The sequence below is a fragment of the Mesocricetus auratus genome, unplaced genomic scaffold (genome assembly GCF_017639785.1).
Source record: "Mesocricetus auratus isolate SY011 unplaced genomic scaffold, BCM_Maur_2.0 Super-Scaffold_100029, whole genome shotgun sequence".
Classification (NCBI taxonomy): Eukaryota; Metazoa; Chordata; class Mammalia; order Rodentia; family Cricetidae; genus Mesocricetus; species Mesocricetus auratus.
This window is the reverse complement of record NW_024429210.1, coordinates 10,029,223-10,047,410: the sequence shown is the minus strand read 5'-3', so window position 1 is coordinate 10,047,410 and position 18,188 is coordinate 10,029,223. Positions and strand designations below refer to the sequence as shown.

General features: G+C 46.3%; 1 protein-coding gene and 1 long non-coding RNA gene across 2 annotated transcripts in view; one reads left to right on the top strand and one right to left on the bottom strand.

Moving 5' to 3' along the window:
* Spred2 (sprouty related EVH1 domain containing 2) overlaps nucleotides 1-15,044 on the bottom strand; it is a 117,685-nt gene extending 102,641 nt beyond the window's left edge. Inside the window, exon 1 of the mRNA XM_021227312.2 lies at nucleotides 14,945-15,044. Coding sequence (XP_021082971.1) covers nucleotides 14,945-14,994 — 50 coding nt within the window. The 5' untranslated portion in view covers nucleotides 14,995-15,044. The remainder of the gene's footprint in view (nucleotides 1-14,944) is intronic.
* On the top strand, nucleotides 720-17,746 carry LOC121134706. The gene is made up of 2 exons (XR_005871829.1): nucleotides 720-8,548; nucleotides 17,104-17,746. It is a non-coding gene; the product is annotated as an uncharacterized LOC121134706 (long non-coding RNA).
* Nucleotides 17,747-18,188: the final 442 nt, after the last annotated feature.

The window sequence follows — 18,188 nt, the reverse complement described above, 5'->3', positions numbered from 1 at the left end:
CACGGCTCACCAAAGGTTCGGGTGTGCCTTTGCTGGGGAGACACAGAAGGCAGGAAGTGATCGCCCGAGCGGGAAGGAAGCATTCTTTGTGTAAAAATGTAACCGCCAGGGTTTGCCCCAAGTTTCAGTTTACAATTGTTCAAGCCTCAGCGGGTTTAAGAATGGGATGGGTTATGCAAGGGTCTTTCTCCGGCCGTGGCTGCTCACCCTCTAAGAGGCTGCTGCCGGGTGGGAAGAGCTGTATCGGAGTAGTCAGTTATAATCTCATTCTTGCCCCACCTTTGCTGACTCTAAAAGCCTGGGTGGAGGGGAGCCAGATTTGGGGGTCCACTCCTGTATTCTCAACAGGAGGCAAGAGGATCGCAAATTGGACCCTATCTTAAAGTGAGGGATAAATCCTAACATTTGGGGAGGATCGGAATTTCAAAGTCGGTCTGCGCATGGGGCACAGTTGGTACAATGCATGTAACAGCGGGAAACAAAGTCCTGGCTTCGGTTCCTCAGATTCTCATTAATCTGACCGTGAAGTTGTGCGCAGACCTCCAATATGGAATGAGAAACTCAAGGTCATTCTTACCTACACAGTTCGGGATTGGGAGAGGGAGGGGGGTCCCGAGGAATGAAGATTAATTCAGAAACTACAGTGACTGAAGCCTGAGCGGTGTTCATGTGTATGTGGGGGGGGGGGGCGACGATGGTGTTTTGTTTTCGCAGACCGTTGTGAGCTGCCATGTGGGTGCTGGAAATTGAACCCAGGTCCTCTGGAAGAGCAACTCGTGCTCTTAATCGCTGAGCCATCTCTCCAGACCCTTATTATTGTTTTCTTATGGGTAAAATTTTATTACCATCGTGTTTTGAACGAACTTTTTTTTTTTAAATCAAAGGACATATTCCTGAGTTCTAGTTTTCCTCCTGTAAAGTTTTTGACTCCACCTAGTCGCACAGTCCTTCGGCAGGCAGGCAGCGACGACATCCATGTACTCTGCCTTATTCTTTGGTAAAGCACCAGTAGCCTTTAAGATGGGTTTGTCAGTTTTCAGTCACATCACCTACACCTATGGCAGGCTCTGTGGACCGCAGAAATGACCTTCTTGGACCCCGAGGACAGCTTTACTCAGATCTTTTTGGTCTCCGAGTTGCGGGTGATCCCTGAGGTATAGCTACATGAGGTTCGTGCCGACTTCTCCCTACAGCAGTCCAATAACACCCTCAAGCATGATTCTCACATTGCAAAACCTTGCCGATGTGATGCTCTGCTGGGTTTTCGTGCCTCGGATGCGCGAACTGTCTAAGGCAGATTGCCTCTGCAGCGACGAACGGCTCTGTTCGCTTCTTAAATCTGTAGGGATCATGAAAGACCACTTTCCTGGATGGTTTTATGTCAAGGCAGTTATTTTTCAAATCCTCCGAAGGCTCGAGGTTCTCCATGAAGCAACAAGGATACCCAGATTTCCTGCCTGCTACGCTTTGGGTTGTGTGCGCCACGCATCTAAAGAACAGATTAGGATTGTGGCCCGTGGTTGGTGTTTGTGTACGTGGGGTAAGCCATAGCGTAAACTGAGGTTGAGAAAGGCAGTCCCGGGGAAGGGAAGTCTGAGTCAAATCTTGGAGGACACTGTGTTGACAGCGTTGTGGGTAAGCAACAGAGAGAGGAGGGAAAGGGAGAGAGTGGATAGACTCAAAGGCCATGAGATGCGAGGCTCACTGGTGTTAGAGGCTGGGACACATAGCTAACTACAGGACCCAAATGGTAGAAACAGGGCTAGGGAGGCCACAGGGTCCAAGCTAAAGGTGAGATTTTACTCTGAAGTCATGCCAATTCACAACTAGTCTTCGTTAAGTCCAGGTACCCTCCATTGCGATTTTAGCTTTGCAAATGTAGGCCAAGTGGCATCCATTGTTCTGGGATTAGTGAATAAAACCAGAGTCACAGACAGACAGCTCACAAGCAGGGAAAGGCTCTCAGATAAGTTAGTTTTGACTGCTTTTCAATTTTTTTTTTAAGTAAAACTGAACTTTAGGCAAGAATATTTTGTATGTAAAACTTGAGATCATCATTTCCTCCTGGAAGAAAAAAAGAAAGAAGGAAAGGAAGAAAGAAAGAAAGGAAGGAAGGAAGAAAGGATTTGGCAACTGTGAGTGCCAAGCCCTAGCTTGAGTGACGCTAGCTAGCTGCTGGCCCCAGGAGGCATTTGAGCTTTTGACCCTCGGAATAAAAGAACATTTTGTGTCTAGATCCAAACTCCCACTCCTGGTTCCAGGTAGCAGCAAGAGATTGTTACTGAGGAAAGCAGTTTTCCTGGGAGGAAAGACACTGATCCCAACTCCCCTCCCCCAAGAAGCCTACATTATGGGTGGGCAAGTCATGCAGGGTGCATTCAAGAGGCGTTGGTCACAGCCCAGTGACAAAGAACAGCGGGGCTCCTAACGCAACAGCTAATGCCCATCCCGGTTCGGGCTCAGTTTCTAAGATAACCTGGCCATCTGCCACCCAGTAGGGGGGTCCAAGTGACCAGTTGAAAAAAAAGTCACAAAATTCAGTCCCGCTTGTACCCCACATTTTCGGAGCAGGATATGCAAGCCATGTACCCAAACCAAACATTTTAAGCAGAGAACACAGGTCTCATTTTTACAATCCTGTGAGATTTGATTACTCCAGGCACAGAAGATGGTTTGAAGTGAGCAAAGTCAAAACTAGTTAGGAAGACATTTTCTTCCAAGAACAGAAATAACGACGCATGACAAAGCAGTGTGTGTGGCTGTGAAGACAGATCATGAGTTTCCAAGACACAAGTGTGGGAGACACGGCCTGTCTCTGTGGTCTGTGAGGCACAGGATCTCGGGAAGAGGTCTGGGATAATCCCTGATTTCTAACTTGAGCCTCTTGATCCTCCTACCAAAATCAGCATAATCATCATCATCAGAGGAGGGCGGCTTGGATCGCTTAAGGCAGAGCCACTTAATAGGCGATCACTTACCACTCAAGCTGGGCCCCACAACATGCCAGGCCGCGGGAAAGCAGAATCCAGAGATGGAGATGGGACATCGTTAGTTCGTGCGCGTGGGGTGTGACAGAGCACTTGCACCCTATGCCTAGGGTGAAGCCTGACTTTCAAGGTATAAAAGCTAAACACATCTTTACATTTTTTTTCCTTTTTAGCTTGAGCTAGGTTGAGTTGGACTTCCATCACTAATAGCCAAAAAAAGTCAGTCAAAATAAAAACAAATGTCTTTTGAATGGTAAGGAGAGTGAAAGAAACTTAATTCACGGAATATAAGGTGATTGTAATCTGTTACTATTATCAGCACTATTTTGATTTCTCACCACTTATTCGTGACAACTATTTCACATTCACAATTGTGTTTTTCTTTTAATATTTAATTAGTTAATTTTTGAGAAAACATCTGACTACATATCCTTGGCTCTCCTGGACATGATGTAGACTAGGTTGACCTCCTGAACACACAGGGATCTGTCTACCTCTGCTAGGATAAAAGGCATGGACCATCATGCCTAAATATAATTAAATCTGGCTCATGGGCCAGATAAGACCCTCAGAGAAGGTCCTGATTGCTTTTTAAAATTTTTTTCTTAAATAAAACTACATTTAAAATGATAATATTTGTTGGGCAGTGATGTCACATGCCTTTAATCCCAGTACTGGGGAGACACAGGCAGGAGGATCTCTGTGGGCTTGAGGCCAGCCTGTTCTACAGAGCAAGTTCCAGGGCAACCAGGGTACACAGAGAAACCTTGAAAAACAAAAACAAATACAACATTTTTTATCTAAAACTCCTCTTGGGGACAGGCAGGACATGGCAACAGTGAATGCCAGTTCCTACGTAGCCCTAGCAAACGCACGCATGTATGTGTGTGCGCATGTTTGGGAACAGATGCAAACATGTGGAGATCAGATAGCATGCAGGAGTCTCTGTTTTCTCTGGTCAGAAGTTCTCTGAGATGAGTTGGCTCTGTCAGAATGGAATCTTCCAAATCACTGATCCTGTGAAGGGCCCCACAGATAGCATAGATTTTAAACTGCCCATCAACCCCGCCTGGGATCTTGTCAGCCACATTATCTGATGGAGGCCTAGGCCTTGCAAGCACTATCTGTTACATTTGCCAATAGAGCATTTCCTAGTACGTGCAGCACATGTACTGGGCTTGGCCATACCATTTGCATGTAGAGGCCAGGTCTTCAGCCCCTTAAGTTCAAAACCAAGAGCTTCTTTGTCAGGGGTGGTGGCAGAGGTGGGTGGGGGAGTGGGAGGGGTGTTGAGAGAGGGCCTCACCAAATAGCAATGTCTGGTTAATGACTTGCTATTTACACCGAGTTGTCTTAGAAGTCACAGTAATTCACCTGTCTCAGCCTCCCGAGCGTTGGGATGACAGGCAGGCTCCTGAGGGAGATTTTAGGATGTGGTCTAGCAGTAAACACAGATACATCTGACCAGTACTTCGGAACCACAGAGACTTGGTATACTGGGGTTTAGTCAGCACTGTGAGATGTCCGGTCCTGTCTAGTGCTGGTGTCCTAACCCTGACATCACCATCTCACTCCAGCTCCCTCCCCCCCACTGCACATCCTGTCTAACTCTTACCCCTTGTGTTCACCACTGTCTCTCTCCTAGACAACGGCAAAGGAAGGGAATAATGCAGAGAGAATCCGATTTTTAGAAATGAAAGAAGATAAAAGGTCTAAGTTTATGGCAGCTGTGGTTTCAATAAATCAAACATCGTTGGATTGTCATTGTTTTGGTGTGTGTGTGTGCGCGTGCGCGCGTGCGTGCGCGCGTGTTGCTTGAGACAAGGTCTTACTCTAGCCATAGCTGCCCTGGATGGAACTCACTGTGTGGACCAAGATGGCTGCTAATTCAAATCACCTGTCTCTGTTTCTCAAGCCCTGGGACTAAAGGCATGTGACACCAGGCCCAGCCTTTGTTTTGTTTTGAAATAAGTCTCTGGTAGCCCAGGCCACCTTCCAGTCATGGTGATCACCCTCTTGTATAGCTTTCCATGGGCTGAGATTACAAGCATGCACTACTTGCTTAAATTAAACATGTTTTGCACTAGACAAGACTGGACACCTCATAGTATTGACTAAATCCTATTATACTCAAGTCTCTCTGGATCCTTGGTACTGGTCAGGTGTGTACCTACGCTAGGGATGGAACACTGGTCTTTACTATGCTGGGATGGAACACTGGTCTTTACTATGCTGGGATGGAACACTGGTCTTTACTATGCTGGGATGGAACACTAGTCTTTTCCACGCTCGGCAATGCTTTCCCACTGAGCTCCATCCTCACCCCCACTGAAATATCATCTAAGATCTTTTGTTCTGATGAAAGCAGTACAGTAAGACTGCAACCTGCATCAGCTCACCACTGCCTGTAACAAGCCACCGTGAGTACAGTAGCTTGAAGTGGGAAGCATGACTCTCCCATCTGTCTGCTCATTTGCTCTGCTGGTGAGCCTGCTCAGCTGGGACCAGGCAGCCTAGGACAGCCTCTCTCGCTGCTATGATGGCCAGGCCGAATAGCATGAGCTGGGTTAGCTCAACTGTGCTCCGTGTGATCTGTTAACCTCCAGCAGGCCAGCCCAGAGGGGATCACATGGTGGTAGCAGGGTTCCCAGATCAGCAACAAGGCCAGCCTCACTGTACATGCATTTTTCTTAAAGGCTCTGTTTAAATCACATTTGTTAATACTCCATTAGCTAGAAAGGTCATGTGGTCATCCCAGAGTTAAGAGTCAGGTAAGATCGGCTGGGTGGTGGTGGCGCATGCCTTTAATCCCAGCACTCAGGAGGCAGAGGCAGGGGATCTCTGTGAGTTTGAGACCAAGCCTGGTCTACCGATCGAGTTCCAGAGAAACCCTGTCTCGAAAAAACAAACAAAAAAAGAGTCAGGTAAGTTCTACTTGAAGGAAAGTCATACCACATACAAGAAGTATATAAAACGAGGATTTTGTTGACATTTTTCTTACAATCTGCTTTACTGCAAATAGTGAGTATTTATACCTAGGCATGATGGTGCATGTCTCTATAATCCCAGCACTTGGGAGGTAGAAGCGGAGTGTCAGAAGTCCAAGGTTATCCTTGCCTATATAACAAGAGCCAGGCCATCCTGGACTATGTGAGGCTTTATCTCCAAACAAACAAAATATGCACACAAGTAAATAAACGGAAAGGAAAAAAAGAGGAGAGGCAAAGCCTTGCTGTGTGAGTACCCATGTGTTCGGATGCTTCTGGAGGTCAGAGGGCAGGTGGAAGAGGTCAGATCTCTCTTCCCACCATCGTGGTCTCAGAGACCGAATGCAGGCTGTCTGGCTGGGCAGCAGATGCCTTTATCTACTGAGCTGTCTCCACAGACCAGCTTGTTAAAACAGACGTGTTTCCAAAGAGATCAGGCGATGAGCATGTCTGTAAACCGAGGTGCATTGAAGAAAACACTAATTGTTTAAAGAGACCTAATTGTTTAAAGTTGCTCTTGAAGCTGCTGACACGGCTCAGCGGTGAAGAGCACCTGTTGCTCCTGCAGGGGACCCAGGACTGGTTCCACGCACCTCTGTGGTAGTTCCAGTTCGAGGGGATCTGATGTCCTCTTCTGGCCTCAGTGGGGACTGCACAGATATGTAACATCCAGGTGAAATACTCGTGCACATAAAGTAAAAATAGGTGTTTTGTTCTCAACTGAATTCTTGGAGAAGTAAATAATTGCTTCTTGGTTGTCCACTCTCTCTCCTCACAATGAGAGGGCTGAAGAGAGAAGGTTGAGAAGGGGTGGTATGGCGTGAGGTGTCTGGAGGCCAGGAGGAAGGGGCACCCTTCCCGAGCACGTGGAATCACTTCCTCCTGGAAGGCTTTCTCACTTCCCGTCATGAGGCTGTGAGTCCGTGTGAGCCCTCTTTTCCTCTGTCCTACTTAGTCCCACACCTTTGGTTGTTTACCCGCCTTTTTTCTTACTAATAAGTGACAAAAGAAAAAGGACACAGAGTTTAGGGTTAAGGAGGAGAGGGTGAACCTGGGTGAAGTTAGGGCAAATAGGATAAAAATACATTATATTGAATTCTCAAAGAATTAGTAAAATAGGGTTTTAAATTTTTACCAGTGCACATGCGTTGGCATGTGTGTACCACAGTGGTGCGTGTGCAGAGGCTGCAGGACAACTAACATGAGTTGGCTTTTTTCCTTCCAACATGTGGATCCTAGAAATCACACCCAGCTCTTCAGTCTTGGTGGCAAGTGCTATGACCCACTAAGCCACCCCTCTGACCCTGTTCACCGGCGTTGCCTTCCCACAGTATTTATAAACTCAAGGAGGCAAGAAGAGAGACTGTGTCTCATTCCCCTTAGCTTTAAGTCACCCTTACCACCCACAGAGCAAATGAAACAACCACAAAGCTTGTCCTCTCTTATCTCTTTAGAGTGTGTTACAACAAAACGAACAAAAACTTTGGGTGGGGTGTTTCAGGTTTTATCCCAGCCCTAGGAAGGCAGAGCGGAGGATGGTCATAATCCCAAAACCAGCCAGGCCTTCGGTGAGTTCCAGGCTAGCCATGAACGTGACATTTTATCTTCACAAAAAGGAAAAGAAGAGTGGGGTTTGGGGCTTGGGAGATTGCTCAGTCGGTAGAGCACTGGCCTGAGGTGGGGGAGACCGTGGCTTTGATCCTCCACATCACATAAAACGCTCCTGGTGGCGTATGCTATGCCTGTAATCGCCGTGCTCGGGAAACAGAGGTGGGTGTGAGCGTGTGTCAGGGTTTCAAGGTAATTTCCAGAAAGCAAAACAAAACACTCATCTAGTGATGGTCATCTGGCAAAGGCTCTTGCTGCCAAGCCTGATGATTTGAGTTTGACTCCTAGAACTCACAAGTGGAAAGAGAGAACTTGACTCTCTCAAGTTGCTCTCTGACCACTGCGTAAGCTTCGTGGAATGTTCCACCCAAGCCTCCCTCCCAAATAAATAATGACATAGCAATAAGAGTTTCAAGGTAAGCCTTGGCTCATAGGGGATTTCAAAGTCAGCTTGGGCTACATGAGACACCATCTTAAGTAAATAAATAAATAGATCTTGCCCCATGACTTCAGAGTTATGTATACTGAATCACTTCATTTTCCCCTCCTAGTGTCAGATAAGCAGCTGGGCAGTTCCTATAAACTGAACGGTAATATGGTCACAGAGTTCTAAAGTCCAAAGGACATTAAGGAACCACCTGTTTTTAAGGTAAAGACGCTAGCCCAGATAAGCTCAGTGACTCACTTTGGACCACACCGAGAGTAAGGGCCAAATCAGAACTGTCAAATCAGGGACTCAAAGTCCAGATTCTATAACCAAGGTACCTTTGTTATAATCGGGCAGGGCGCACACAGGCTTCCTGCTGGGCCAGTGGAAAGAAGGCTCTATTCCTCATTGGGTTGTAACTCATTCATAAAGGAGTAAATGAGGGCTGTCTCTTCCCTCAGCAAAGACTGACTGGAAGCAAGTGTCTTGACTCCCACCCGGAATCCCAGTACTACAAAGGCTGAACCAGGAGGATATCGGTGAGTTACAGGCTGGTCCACACTACGTAAGATGACGCTGTCTCAAAAAACAAAAATGAAAATGAACTGGAATAAACATCAATGACAAAAAGGATGGCACAGTGATGGTAGACACATATACACGTGGCTTCTGTTTGTGGCTTACCTGAAATCCAGGTGGCCACTGCCAGTTGGGTAACAGTTCTTTAAGGGTGGCTGGCTTTTTCTTTTCTTTTTGTAGTATATATCCCAGGTCAGCCTCAAACTCGGTAAACAAGGATGGCCTTGAACTTTTGATCCTGTCTCTGCCGGCAGGGCTTGGTGCATGCCGGGTAAGCACTCTTCCTCAGCCCCTGATTTCATTTATTCTTTTGCATCCTGATCGTAACTCATCCAAACTTCCACCTTGGCATCTCTAACAAATGGTGACTCTGCTTTTTTTTTTTTTTTTTTTTTTGGTTGTTTTTCGAGACAGTTTCACTTGTAGTACTGGCTGTTCTGGAACTTGCTCTGTAAACCAGGCTGGCCGTGAACCCAGATCCGCCTGCCTCTGCCTCCCGTGTGCTGGGATCAAAGGTGTGCGCCACCACTGCTTGACTGTCTTTAACTATCTTTCTTTACCAATTGTAAATTCCTCAAGTGAGTAGAGAAAAAAAATGATCAAATGAAGGTTTACACCCACATATTTATGTTTAAGAATGCCCAACGTACACAGAGCATCCTAAAACCATTTATAGACTGAACCAGGGATGTGCTTACATTGCTTTTGCTTTTCCGGTGACAACACTGATGCTGTGGGTAAATTGACACTATTGTCTATAGAGCTCTTCCTCCTGTCAAGTCAAGTTGATGAGGCTCACACTGATACCACAGGTCACAAAGGATTTTATCAGTGGCAGCATCACACCTGTTTCATTTCAGATATGCCTCACAGATAGACCAGCAGACCTTTGATCTGAAGCCCCAGGGCTGAAGTCTTTATCTGGGCATCTTTGGGGCCAGCCTGGGCTGGCTGCAGGCTCACTGCATGACAGAAACCTTCTTTCAAAATAAATAACTTAAGTCTTCTAGTGGTTCTGGGGTTGAAGGCTCTGCTTCCAGATTTCCCTACTTGTGAACTTAAATTTTTGGTTTTTTCTTTTTTTTTTTTCAAGACAAGGTTTCTCTGTGTAGCTTTGTAGCCTGTCCTAGTACTCATTCTGTAGACCAGGTTGGTCTCAAACTCACAGAGATCTGCCTGACTCTGCCTTTCAAGTGCTGGGATTAAAGGCATGTGCCACCACCACTCAGCTCTGGACTTAAATTTTAATTTTGGAGTTTTAGGCAATACCAGACAGCTCAAAGAGAAATGGAAGATTCCTTGGTATTTCTTTACTCTTCATTTATATATTTATTTATTGGTTTTTGAGACAGGGTTTCTCTGTGTAGCACTGGCTGTCCTAAAACTCACTCTGTAAACCAGGCTGTCTTTGAACTCAGAGATCCTCCTGCCTCTGCCTCCAGAGTGCTGCAATTAAAGGCGTGTGCCACTACTGCCCAGCGGCAAATCCTTTCTTAAGGAAAAAGATGGTAAAATTTTCCATCCTGCATGCCATATGGTGGCTATAGGCAACATTTAAATAGATGTGTGGCCATATTTCAATAAAACTTTATAAATTATGTGGTCAAATTGGATAGGAGCTATAGTCTGTCTTTGGAGGCAGGGTCTTACTTTGACCTGGAACTCACTCTGTAGTCCAGGGTGGCCTTGAACTTATGGCTCCTCCTACCTAAGCCTCTCAAGCTTTGACATTTCCAGTGTGAACCACAGTGATCAGCATTTTTGTTCTTCTGAAGCAGGGACATGCGCGTACTCCATGCTGGCCTCAACCACACTGTGTAGCCAGGGATGACCTTGAACTCCCGATCTGCTTGCCTGTGTCTCCTGACTGCTAAGACTGTGGTGTGTGCCACCAAGCACGGCCTGGTGTGCTTTAATAAAAGGACATGCTCAATAAACGCCTGATCTCCTAAAATAGAACAAATCGAATTTCTATTTTACAAAAAAAGGAAGCTGAAAACACAGAGGTTGGGTAGCATGAACAACACCATCTGATGAGCATTAAATAAAAGACCTGAGCCTGAGTGGTCTTACTGCCCTGCGTGGCCGACAGACAGCTGCTCCCAGGGAGCTGGGAGAGGTTACTGTAGCTGGATCTTGAAAACTGAATCAATGTAAGATAAGAGCTCTAGGCCATGGGTACTAGGTCTAGAAACAGATGCTACCACATGGTATCATGAGCCCACCACAGGGAAGGAAACAGCTTCCTTGCAAAAGGAATGATTTCACTTTCCAGTATCTGGTCAGGCCTGAACATAGGGTCTGAGCCAGAGAACCATGGATATAAGACTGGAGAAATGTGCGGAGCCCTTTCATGACATGCACTCATGTGGATTTTAACTTGGTGACAGATGGGAGAGAATGACCATATTTGCATTTTAGGTCAATTTTTAAAATTACGTTTTATTTTAAAATGAGATGTTCCATACATATTGTATGATCGTCTAAAGCTGAAAAGATCTTCCTCCTGTCAGCCTTTAATTTTTATGTTTTAAAATTTTGAGACAGAGTCTCACTATGTAGCTCTGGCTGTCTGGGAACTCATTATGTAGACCAGGCTGGCCTGGAACTCACAGAGCTCTGACTCTTCTGCTTCCCCAGTGCTGGGATTACAGGTATGGACTTTTATGCCCAGCCCTCCTGCCAGTTTTCAACCATCATAACCTGTCCCAGGGGCCCTCACTGTTTTCAGTTAGAAAGGTTAACTTTGCTGTTATAGTGCAAGCCTATGATCCTAGCCCCTTGGAAGGCTGAGGCAGGAGGATCAGGAATTGAAGGTCATCTTCAGATACATAGGGAGGTTGGGGCCAACATGAGCTGAGCTGCTGAGATCCTTTCTACAAACAAACAAACAGCAAACAAAAAAATAAAATATAAAATCTTACTAGATTAGCTTGGGCTAGCTGAATTTCTTAACTCATTACTCTCATTACTAGCAATCCCTATACCTGACCTGAGGTCACAGTCCCTGTCGTAGTACTGTTTGCTCAGCAACTCTACTGTTTGACTCTTTCCTTGATCCTCTGGGCCTTTAGGTAGAACCTTAATGTCTCACTCCAATGGACTGCCTTGTTCTGGCAGTTTCCCTACCTTCTCAAAAGGCGTTATTATTCTCAATGAGACGCTAATTGGTCAGGGGATATGGTTGCTTGTGTGCAATCTTAACAATCTTAAGGGTTAAAATGGGTAATGGGCCCCTAAAATACAACTTACTCAATAAAATAATTTTTATTATTCAAAACTTTTATTTTTGCATGCGTGTGCGTGTGTGCGCGTGCGTGTGTGTGTGTGTGTGTGTGTGTGTGTGTGTGTGTGTGTGTGTGTGTGTAAGGGAATGCCATGTGTGTGGGTGTCCTTGAAAGCCAGAGGGCATGGTGCATTACTTGGAACTGAAGTTACAGGCCACCTGATGTGGGCGCTGGGAACTGAACCCAGATGATCTGAGTCATCTCTACACATCTCAACACAATCTTATCAGCTAGAGAAATTTATTGTAAGTTAAAATTTCCTTCTTAGGATGAATAGTAATGAGAAAAGGCTAAGCTGGGTGTGGTGAGACATGTCTGTAATTTGAGCAGAGACAGATGAATAGTGAGTTCAAGACCAGCCTTGGCTACATAGTGAGTTCAAGGCCTAGCAAACCCCTGTCTCAAAAACAGACTAAAATAGATTGAAAAGCACCGTCTTGCTTGGTGTGGTAACGTGCCTCTGTAACCCAGCACTCAGGAGGTGGAGGCCAGAGTGCTAAGGTGAACTCATCACGGATCTGTGCCATGAGACCCTATCCCAAAAACACAGAGAAAGAGAACAGAATGCTAAAGTGTTATCCTAGCCTGAGGTCTGAAAAGTGAGTGTTCTGTCCTTTTAAAAATTATCTCTTCAAGACACTCCGCTTGTCTTCTGAGCTCCCCTGTTGCCTTGGACACCTCAAACCCTGCCTGTCTTCCCTAAGCTGGTAATATTCCAAGTGGGGCCCTCCCTTTTTCCTTCCCTTGGCCACTCCAAACGCTGCCTGCCTTTCCGGGAGCATACACCTCCATCTCTGCTAGAGGCCCCCTCTTTTTCCTCCATAGAGAGTCTACATCACACTGTTGTCAGAGCCTTTTGCTTTGCAGGACTATGACTCTCACTTTGCAAAGAACCCTCTCTTCTTCTTCTTCTTCTTCTTCTTCTTCTTCTTCTTCTTCTTCTTCTTCTTCTTCTTCTTCTTCTTCTTCTTCTTCTTCTTCTTCTTCTTCTTCTTCTTCTTCTTCTTCTTCTTCTTCTTCTTCTTCTTCTTCTTCTCCTTCTTCTTCTTCTTCTTCTTTTCCTCCTCCTCCTCCTCTTCCTCGTCCTCCTCCTTCTTGTTTTTGTTTTTCGAGACAGGGTTTCTCTGTGTAGCTTTGGAGCCTGTCCTGGAACTCACTCTGTAGACCAGGTTGACCTGGAACTCACAGAGGTCCACCTGCCTCTGCCTCCCGAGTTCTGGGACTACATAGGCATGCGCCACCGCTACTCACCAGAACCCTCTCTTCTAAGAACCTTCATTGACTGCTTACCTTGTAGAGAGCCACCACCCTTCCCTCCCTCTTGCTCAAAGCCCACCATCCAGAGCTCTTAGAGGGCCTTCAGATCTGCAGGAAGAGCCCTCGCTGACCCTGCCTCCAGCACTCCACTAAAACAGTGCTGAAAGTGCACCCACCCCGCAGATCAGAGGCTGTACCCCGTCAACCCCGCGACACCCCCACCTCTGCTAGCACAAAGCCGTGACTTGTGTGGTCCTATGGTGTACCTTCTCTTAGCTGAACTGGAGTCACCTCAGCTATTCTGTTCACAGATCTACCGTGTGGCCTTAGCTTTGAGCCTCCCCAGCTGATCCCAAATCAGAGAAATCAGAGTAACAGCAACAGCAGGTCCAAACACCCACTCGGTACAGGGATCAGAAACTCACACAAAAAGACAACAGACAACCTAACTCCTCACCCTGGCTCCAGCTGCAAAAACATAAGCAATGCAAACAAATAAACAAACAAAGACAGTTTGTCATCTCCAAACATCACCAATCCTGTCACTAACAGTCCCCACCAACAATAACTTAAATGAAAGTTAAGACATGATATTCAAAATTATCGGCGTGACATGTTCTAGAAGTTCAGAGAGGGCATGAGTAAATGCTTTCACGACCTTAAAAGAAGATAGGAATGAACTGAATAAATCCACATGATGGCTTATTAACATCTGTAACTCCAGTTCCAGGGGATCTCATGTCCTCTATGGTCTCCTTGGACACCAGGCAAGCACAAGATGCACAGCCTTACATGTAGGCAAAACACTCATACACATAAAAAGTAGGCTAGGGAGGATCGATCATTCAGTTAAAGAAAAGTTTATATATAAAATGCCTGAACAGAACGTGGAGGACCCGAGGGATCCCATGACAAGACCGCAGCTACAAATTATGGGCACAGAGTGAGAAGAATTTCAGGTCAAAGGCATAGAAACATAGTTTCAGTAAAATCGTAGAAGAAAATTCCCCAAGTCTAGGGAGAGATGCCTGTCCATAGACAAGGGGCACACAGAGCACCAAATAGGTAGGACCACAAAGTCACTCCCCACACTACATTGTAGTTAAAACACTAAATACACAAACAGAGAGGGTATAAAAGCTGCAAGTAAGAAGACCTAAGTCATAAAGAAAGGCAGTGGGCCCACTATAATAACAGCTGACTCCTCAATGGAAAGTTTAAGTCAAAGAAAGGGCTTAGAGGAATGTGCTTCATACCCAGCAAGATCCCACTCATAATTGAAGTAGAAAGAAAAACTTTTCATGATAAAAATTTGACCTCAAAGGCAGCCCTATAGAGAATACTGGGAGGAATACTTCGGACTAATGAGAAAGATAAGAATATCCATAAGGCTACAGGAAAAAGATAATTTTAGAACAATTATTATGGAAAGCAGGACTAAGAAAAAAAGTCAACAAGACAGAAGCAATGCCGGGCGGTGGTGGTGCACACCTTTAACCCCTGCACTCAGGAGGTAGAGGCAGGTGGATCTCTCTGAGTTTGAGACCAGCCTGGTCTACAAGAGCTACTTCCAGGACAGCCTCCAAAACTACAGAGAAACCCTGTCTCGAAAAACCAAAATAAGTAAATAAATAATCCAAAATGTCTTTAAAGTTCAAAGTCTTTCAGCTGTGGACTCCCGTAAAATTCAAAATTAAGCTAAATATTTTCTTCAAGAGAGAAGAACTGGGGTGCAGTCACAATCTGAACACAGCAAAACCAAACTCCAACAGTGTAAATAGCTCAGGGTCCAATTATCTGGCATTTACTCACGAGCTTCTGGGCTCCTCCGAGGGAACCGGGTCACTTCTCTGGCTGTGCATTCTGCAGTGCACACACAGCTTGTCTGCTAGGCTCTGGCTGGCTCCCCTCCGCTGCTGCCCCCTTCTTGGTGGTCACCATGGTGCTGGCATCTCCAAAGCTGCCGGGGTCCTCTGCGGCTGCTGGCTGCACAGTCGCTAGTACTTTCCCATGGGCTCTCTCGCTGCGGTGCAAAACCTCAGCTTCTCGGCACGGCTCCCTCAATTCTGGGCCGTACCTTCACCCATGGCCTGCCTGGCCTCTCACAGCACCAAGCCTCAGCTGCTCTCTGTGAGCCCTCCATGCCTTTAAAACCAGCACCACCTGTGATTCTTACACTACCAAGTTCAGCTGTCAGTGCCAGGTTCAACCTTGGCTGTGTCTTAAACATTTCCCAGAAGACTTCACCTAGATAATGCTGGTCTCTTAATCACCACTCATTTCTCAGCTCCAGCGCCCCCAGCAAAGGTTTTACTTCAGTGGTTCTGGTCCCTTGTTAATCACGGTTGATTTTTCTTCTCCGGCTGGCCAGACACCACAGATTCTTCACACAAATGAACCAGGGAGAGTTTTTGCTTCCCTCTGAAACTTCACAAGCCAGGCCTCTATTGTCCGCACTGCTCTCCACAGTCTTGTAAGCTCCAACAGAACAGCTTAGCATTCAATGTCTCTTCTAGCCCAAAGTTCCAAAGTCCTTCACCATCCTCCCCAAAACACGGTCAGATCGGTCTCCGAAATGCCCCATACCCTGGTGCCAATTTGTCTTAGTTAGGGTTACTGTTGCTGTAATGAGACATCACAATCCAGGGCAGCTTGGGGAGGAAAGGTTTTTTTTTCACTCACTCACAGTTCTGCATAACAGGGAATAGTCAAAAGCAGTGAGGGCAGGAACTCAGACAGGAACCTGGGGGCAGGAGCTGATGCAGAGCCCATGGAGGGAGCTGCTTACTGGCTTGCTCCTCATGGCTTGCTCAGTCTGCTTTCTTATAGAACCCTGGGCCATCAGCCCAGGGATGGCCCCACCCACAGTGGGCGGAGCCCTCCCCCCTCAATCACTAGTTAAGAAAATGCCCTACAGGCTTGTCTACAGCCCGATCCCTGGGAGGCATTGTCTTAATGGAGGTCCCTCCTCTCAGATGACTCTAGTTTGTGTCAAGTTGACATAATACTATCTAGCGCACTGAATGAATTATGAAACAGAATAGAATACAAGGAGTCATTTCAGTTTCCTGTATGTGCTGAGATTTGCTTCATGCCCCGTATGTGGTCCACGTACAGAAACTTCCCCAGGCTCCTGCACCAGTGTTTGTACACATCAGAAGAGGTGGAGGGTGTGTCGTGGGGATCCATGGAGCGCAGACTCAGCCTGTGGAACGAGTTTGTCTGTACAAGAAACACATCGGACCTTCAGAGATGGACACTACTTTATCGTGGAAGAATAGGAAAATATTATTCCAAGCAACCAACTAAGACTTGGAAGCGAACAGACTTATCTGATAAAATAGACTTCCAGCCAAAACTATCAGAAGAGGTAAAAGTTCTGATCAAGAGAAAAGTCCAGGCCGGGCGTTGGTGGCGCACACCTTTAATCCCAGCACTTGGGAGGCAGAGGCAGGCGGATTTCTGTAAGTTCGAGACCAGCCTGGACTACCAAGCGAGTTCCAGGACAGCCTCCAAAGCCACAGAGAAAAAAAGAAAGAGAGAGAGAGAGAGAGAGAGAGAGAGAGAGAGAGAGAGAGAGAGAGAGAGAGAGAAGTCCACCAAGAGGATACTGCAACCCTAAACACATATGCTCCAAACTTGGGTGCACTCAGTTTCATACGAGAAATCAATAGCAGTGACTTCAGGTCCCTGCTTCCACCCAGACAAAGCCGTAAAGGGGCTGGTGAAGAGCACTGAGTTCTGTTCTCAGCACCACGTGGAGCAGCTTATTCTGGTGACCCACGACAGCCTGTGTGACCCCTGCTCCAGGGGATCCCATTCCCATTGCTGGTCACATGCACAAACCCACACACACACACACATAACTGAAAGGAAAACAAATCCTTTTTTCCCAATGTAATATTTGTATTGATTATTTGGGGGATTTCACATCATGAACCCGGATCACACTCACTTCCCTGTCCTCCCAGGTCTGTTCCTCCAGCCTTGTGGCCTACCTGCTAATCGAAGAAGAATTAAAACAAAACAAGTCCTGTGTGGCCTAGATTTGGACCAGTGTATGAGTGTCTGTCCAATGGGTCTCCAGAGAAGGCAAAGCCAATGGGGACAGTCTCACTCAACAGGGAACCGTGGACTTCGGGACAGCTGGTTCCGGGTGGCCTGTCCAGCACTCTCTTCTCTCTGTAATACTGACGATTCTCTTGGCAGTTTCACAGTCACTCTGTGAGCCATGCGTGGGACAGGTGTGATCATTCCCAGAAACCCCATTTTTTTCTTGAATATTTTCCCCTAAAATTCTTTGGGAGCTGATGTTTCTCAGAATTCTTGTCTGGGGAGGCAGCTGTCACTCCAGACCCCGGTGACCGTTCTGATTCCGTGCTGATGGGATCGGAGGCAGACCACCCCTGTTTCTGTAAATATATTTTGAGCGAGATTTTTGTTCTTGAAAATGTGTACCTATGTCAATCACCTTTTAGTAAAGACAGGATGTACCTGGCTCGATATTTGGAGGAAGGGGAAAACTTGTTTGTTAGTAGGGAAAAACATGTTTGTTTTGATGTATAAGTAAAGATGGCCGAAGCTATTCAGGGCTGGCCACTCTTGTGAAACTCATCTGCTGGTTGGACAGTTCATTTCTTTGTGTTGATGCCCCCTTCCCCGTCTCAGGACCTGAACACAGAAAAGTCCAATTTGTGTTGCCCATATACTCACTGGAGCCTGGTCAAACTCCCTGTAGCCAGTCCCTTAAAGAAAACTGAGTCTGGGGCTGGAGAGATGGCTCAGTGGTCGGGAGCACTGACTGTTTTTCCAGAGAACCAGGGTCCAATTCCAAGCACCCGCATGGCAGCTCACAACTGTCTGTAACTCCAGGATCTAACACCGTCACACAGGCATACAGACAAAGTGCCAATAAAATAAAAATAATTTTAGAAAAAGAAGAAGGCTGAGTCATTCCCACCCACAGCCCTGCCAGAAGCATCAATTGTGGAGAGCATCCTTATTACAATTTTAAGAGTTTTCTTTGATGGTTTTCTATCTAGACTGCTCCTTTTGG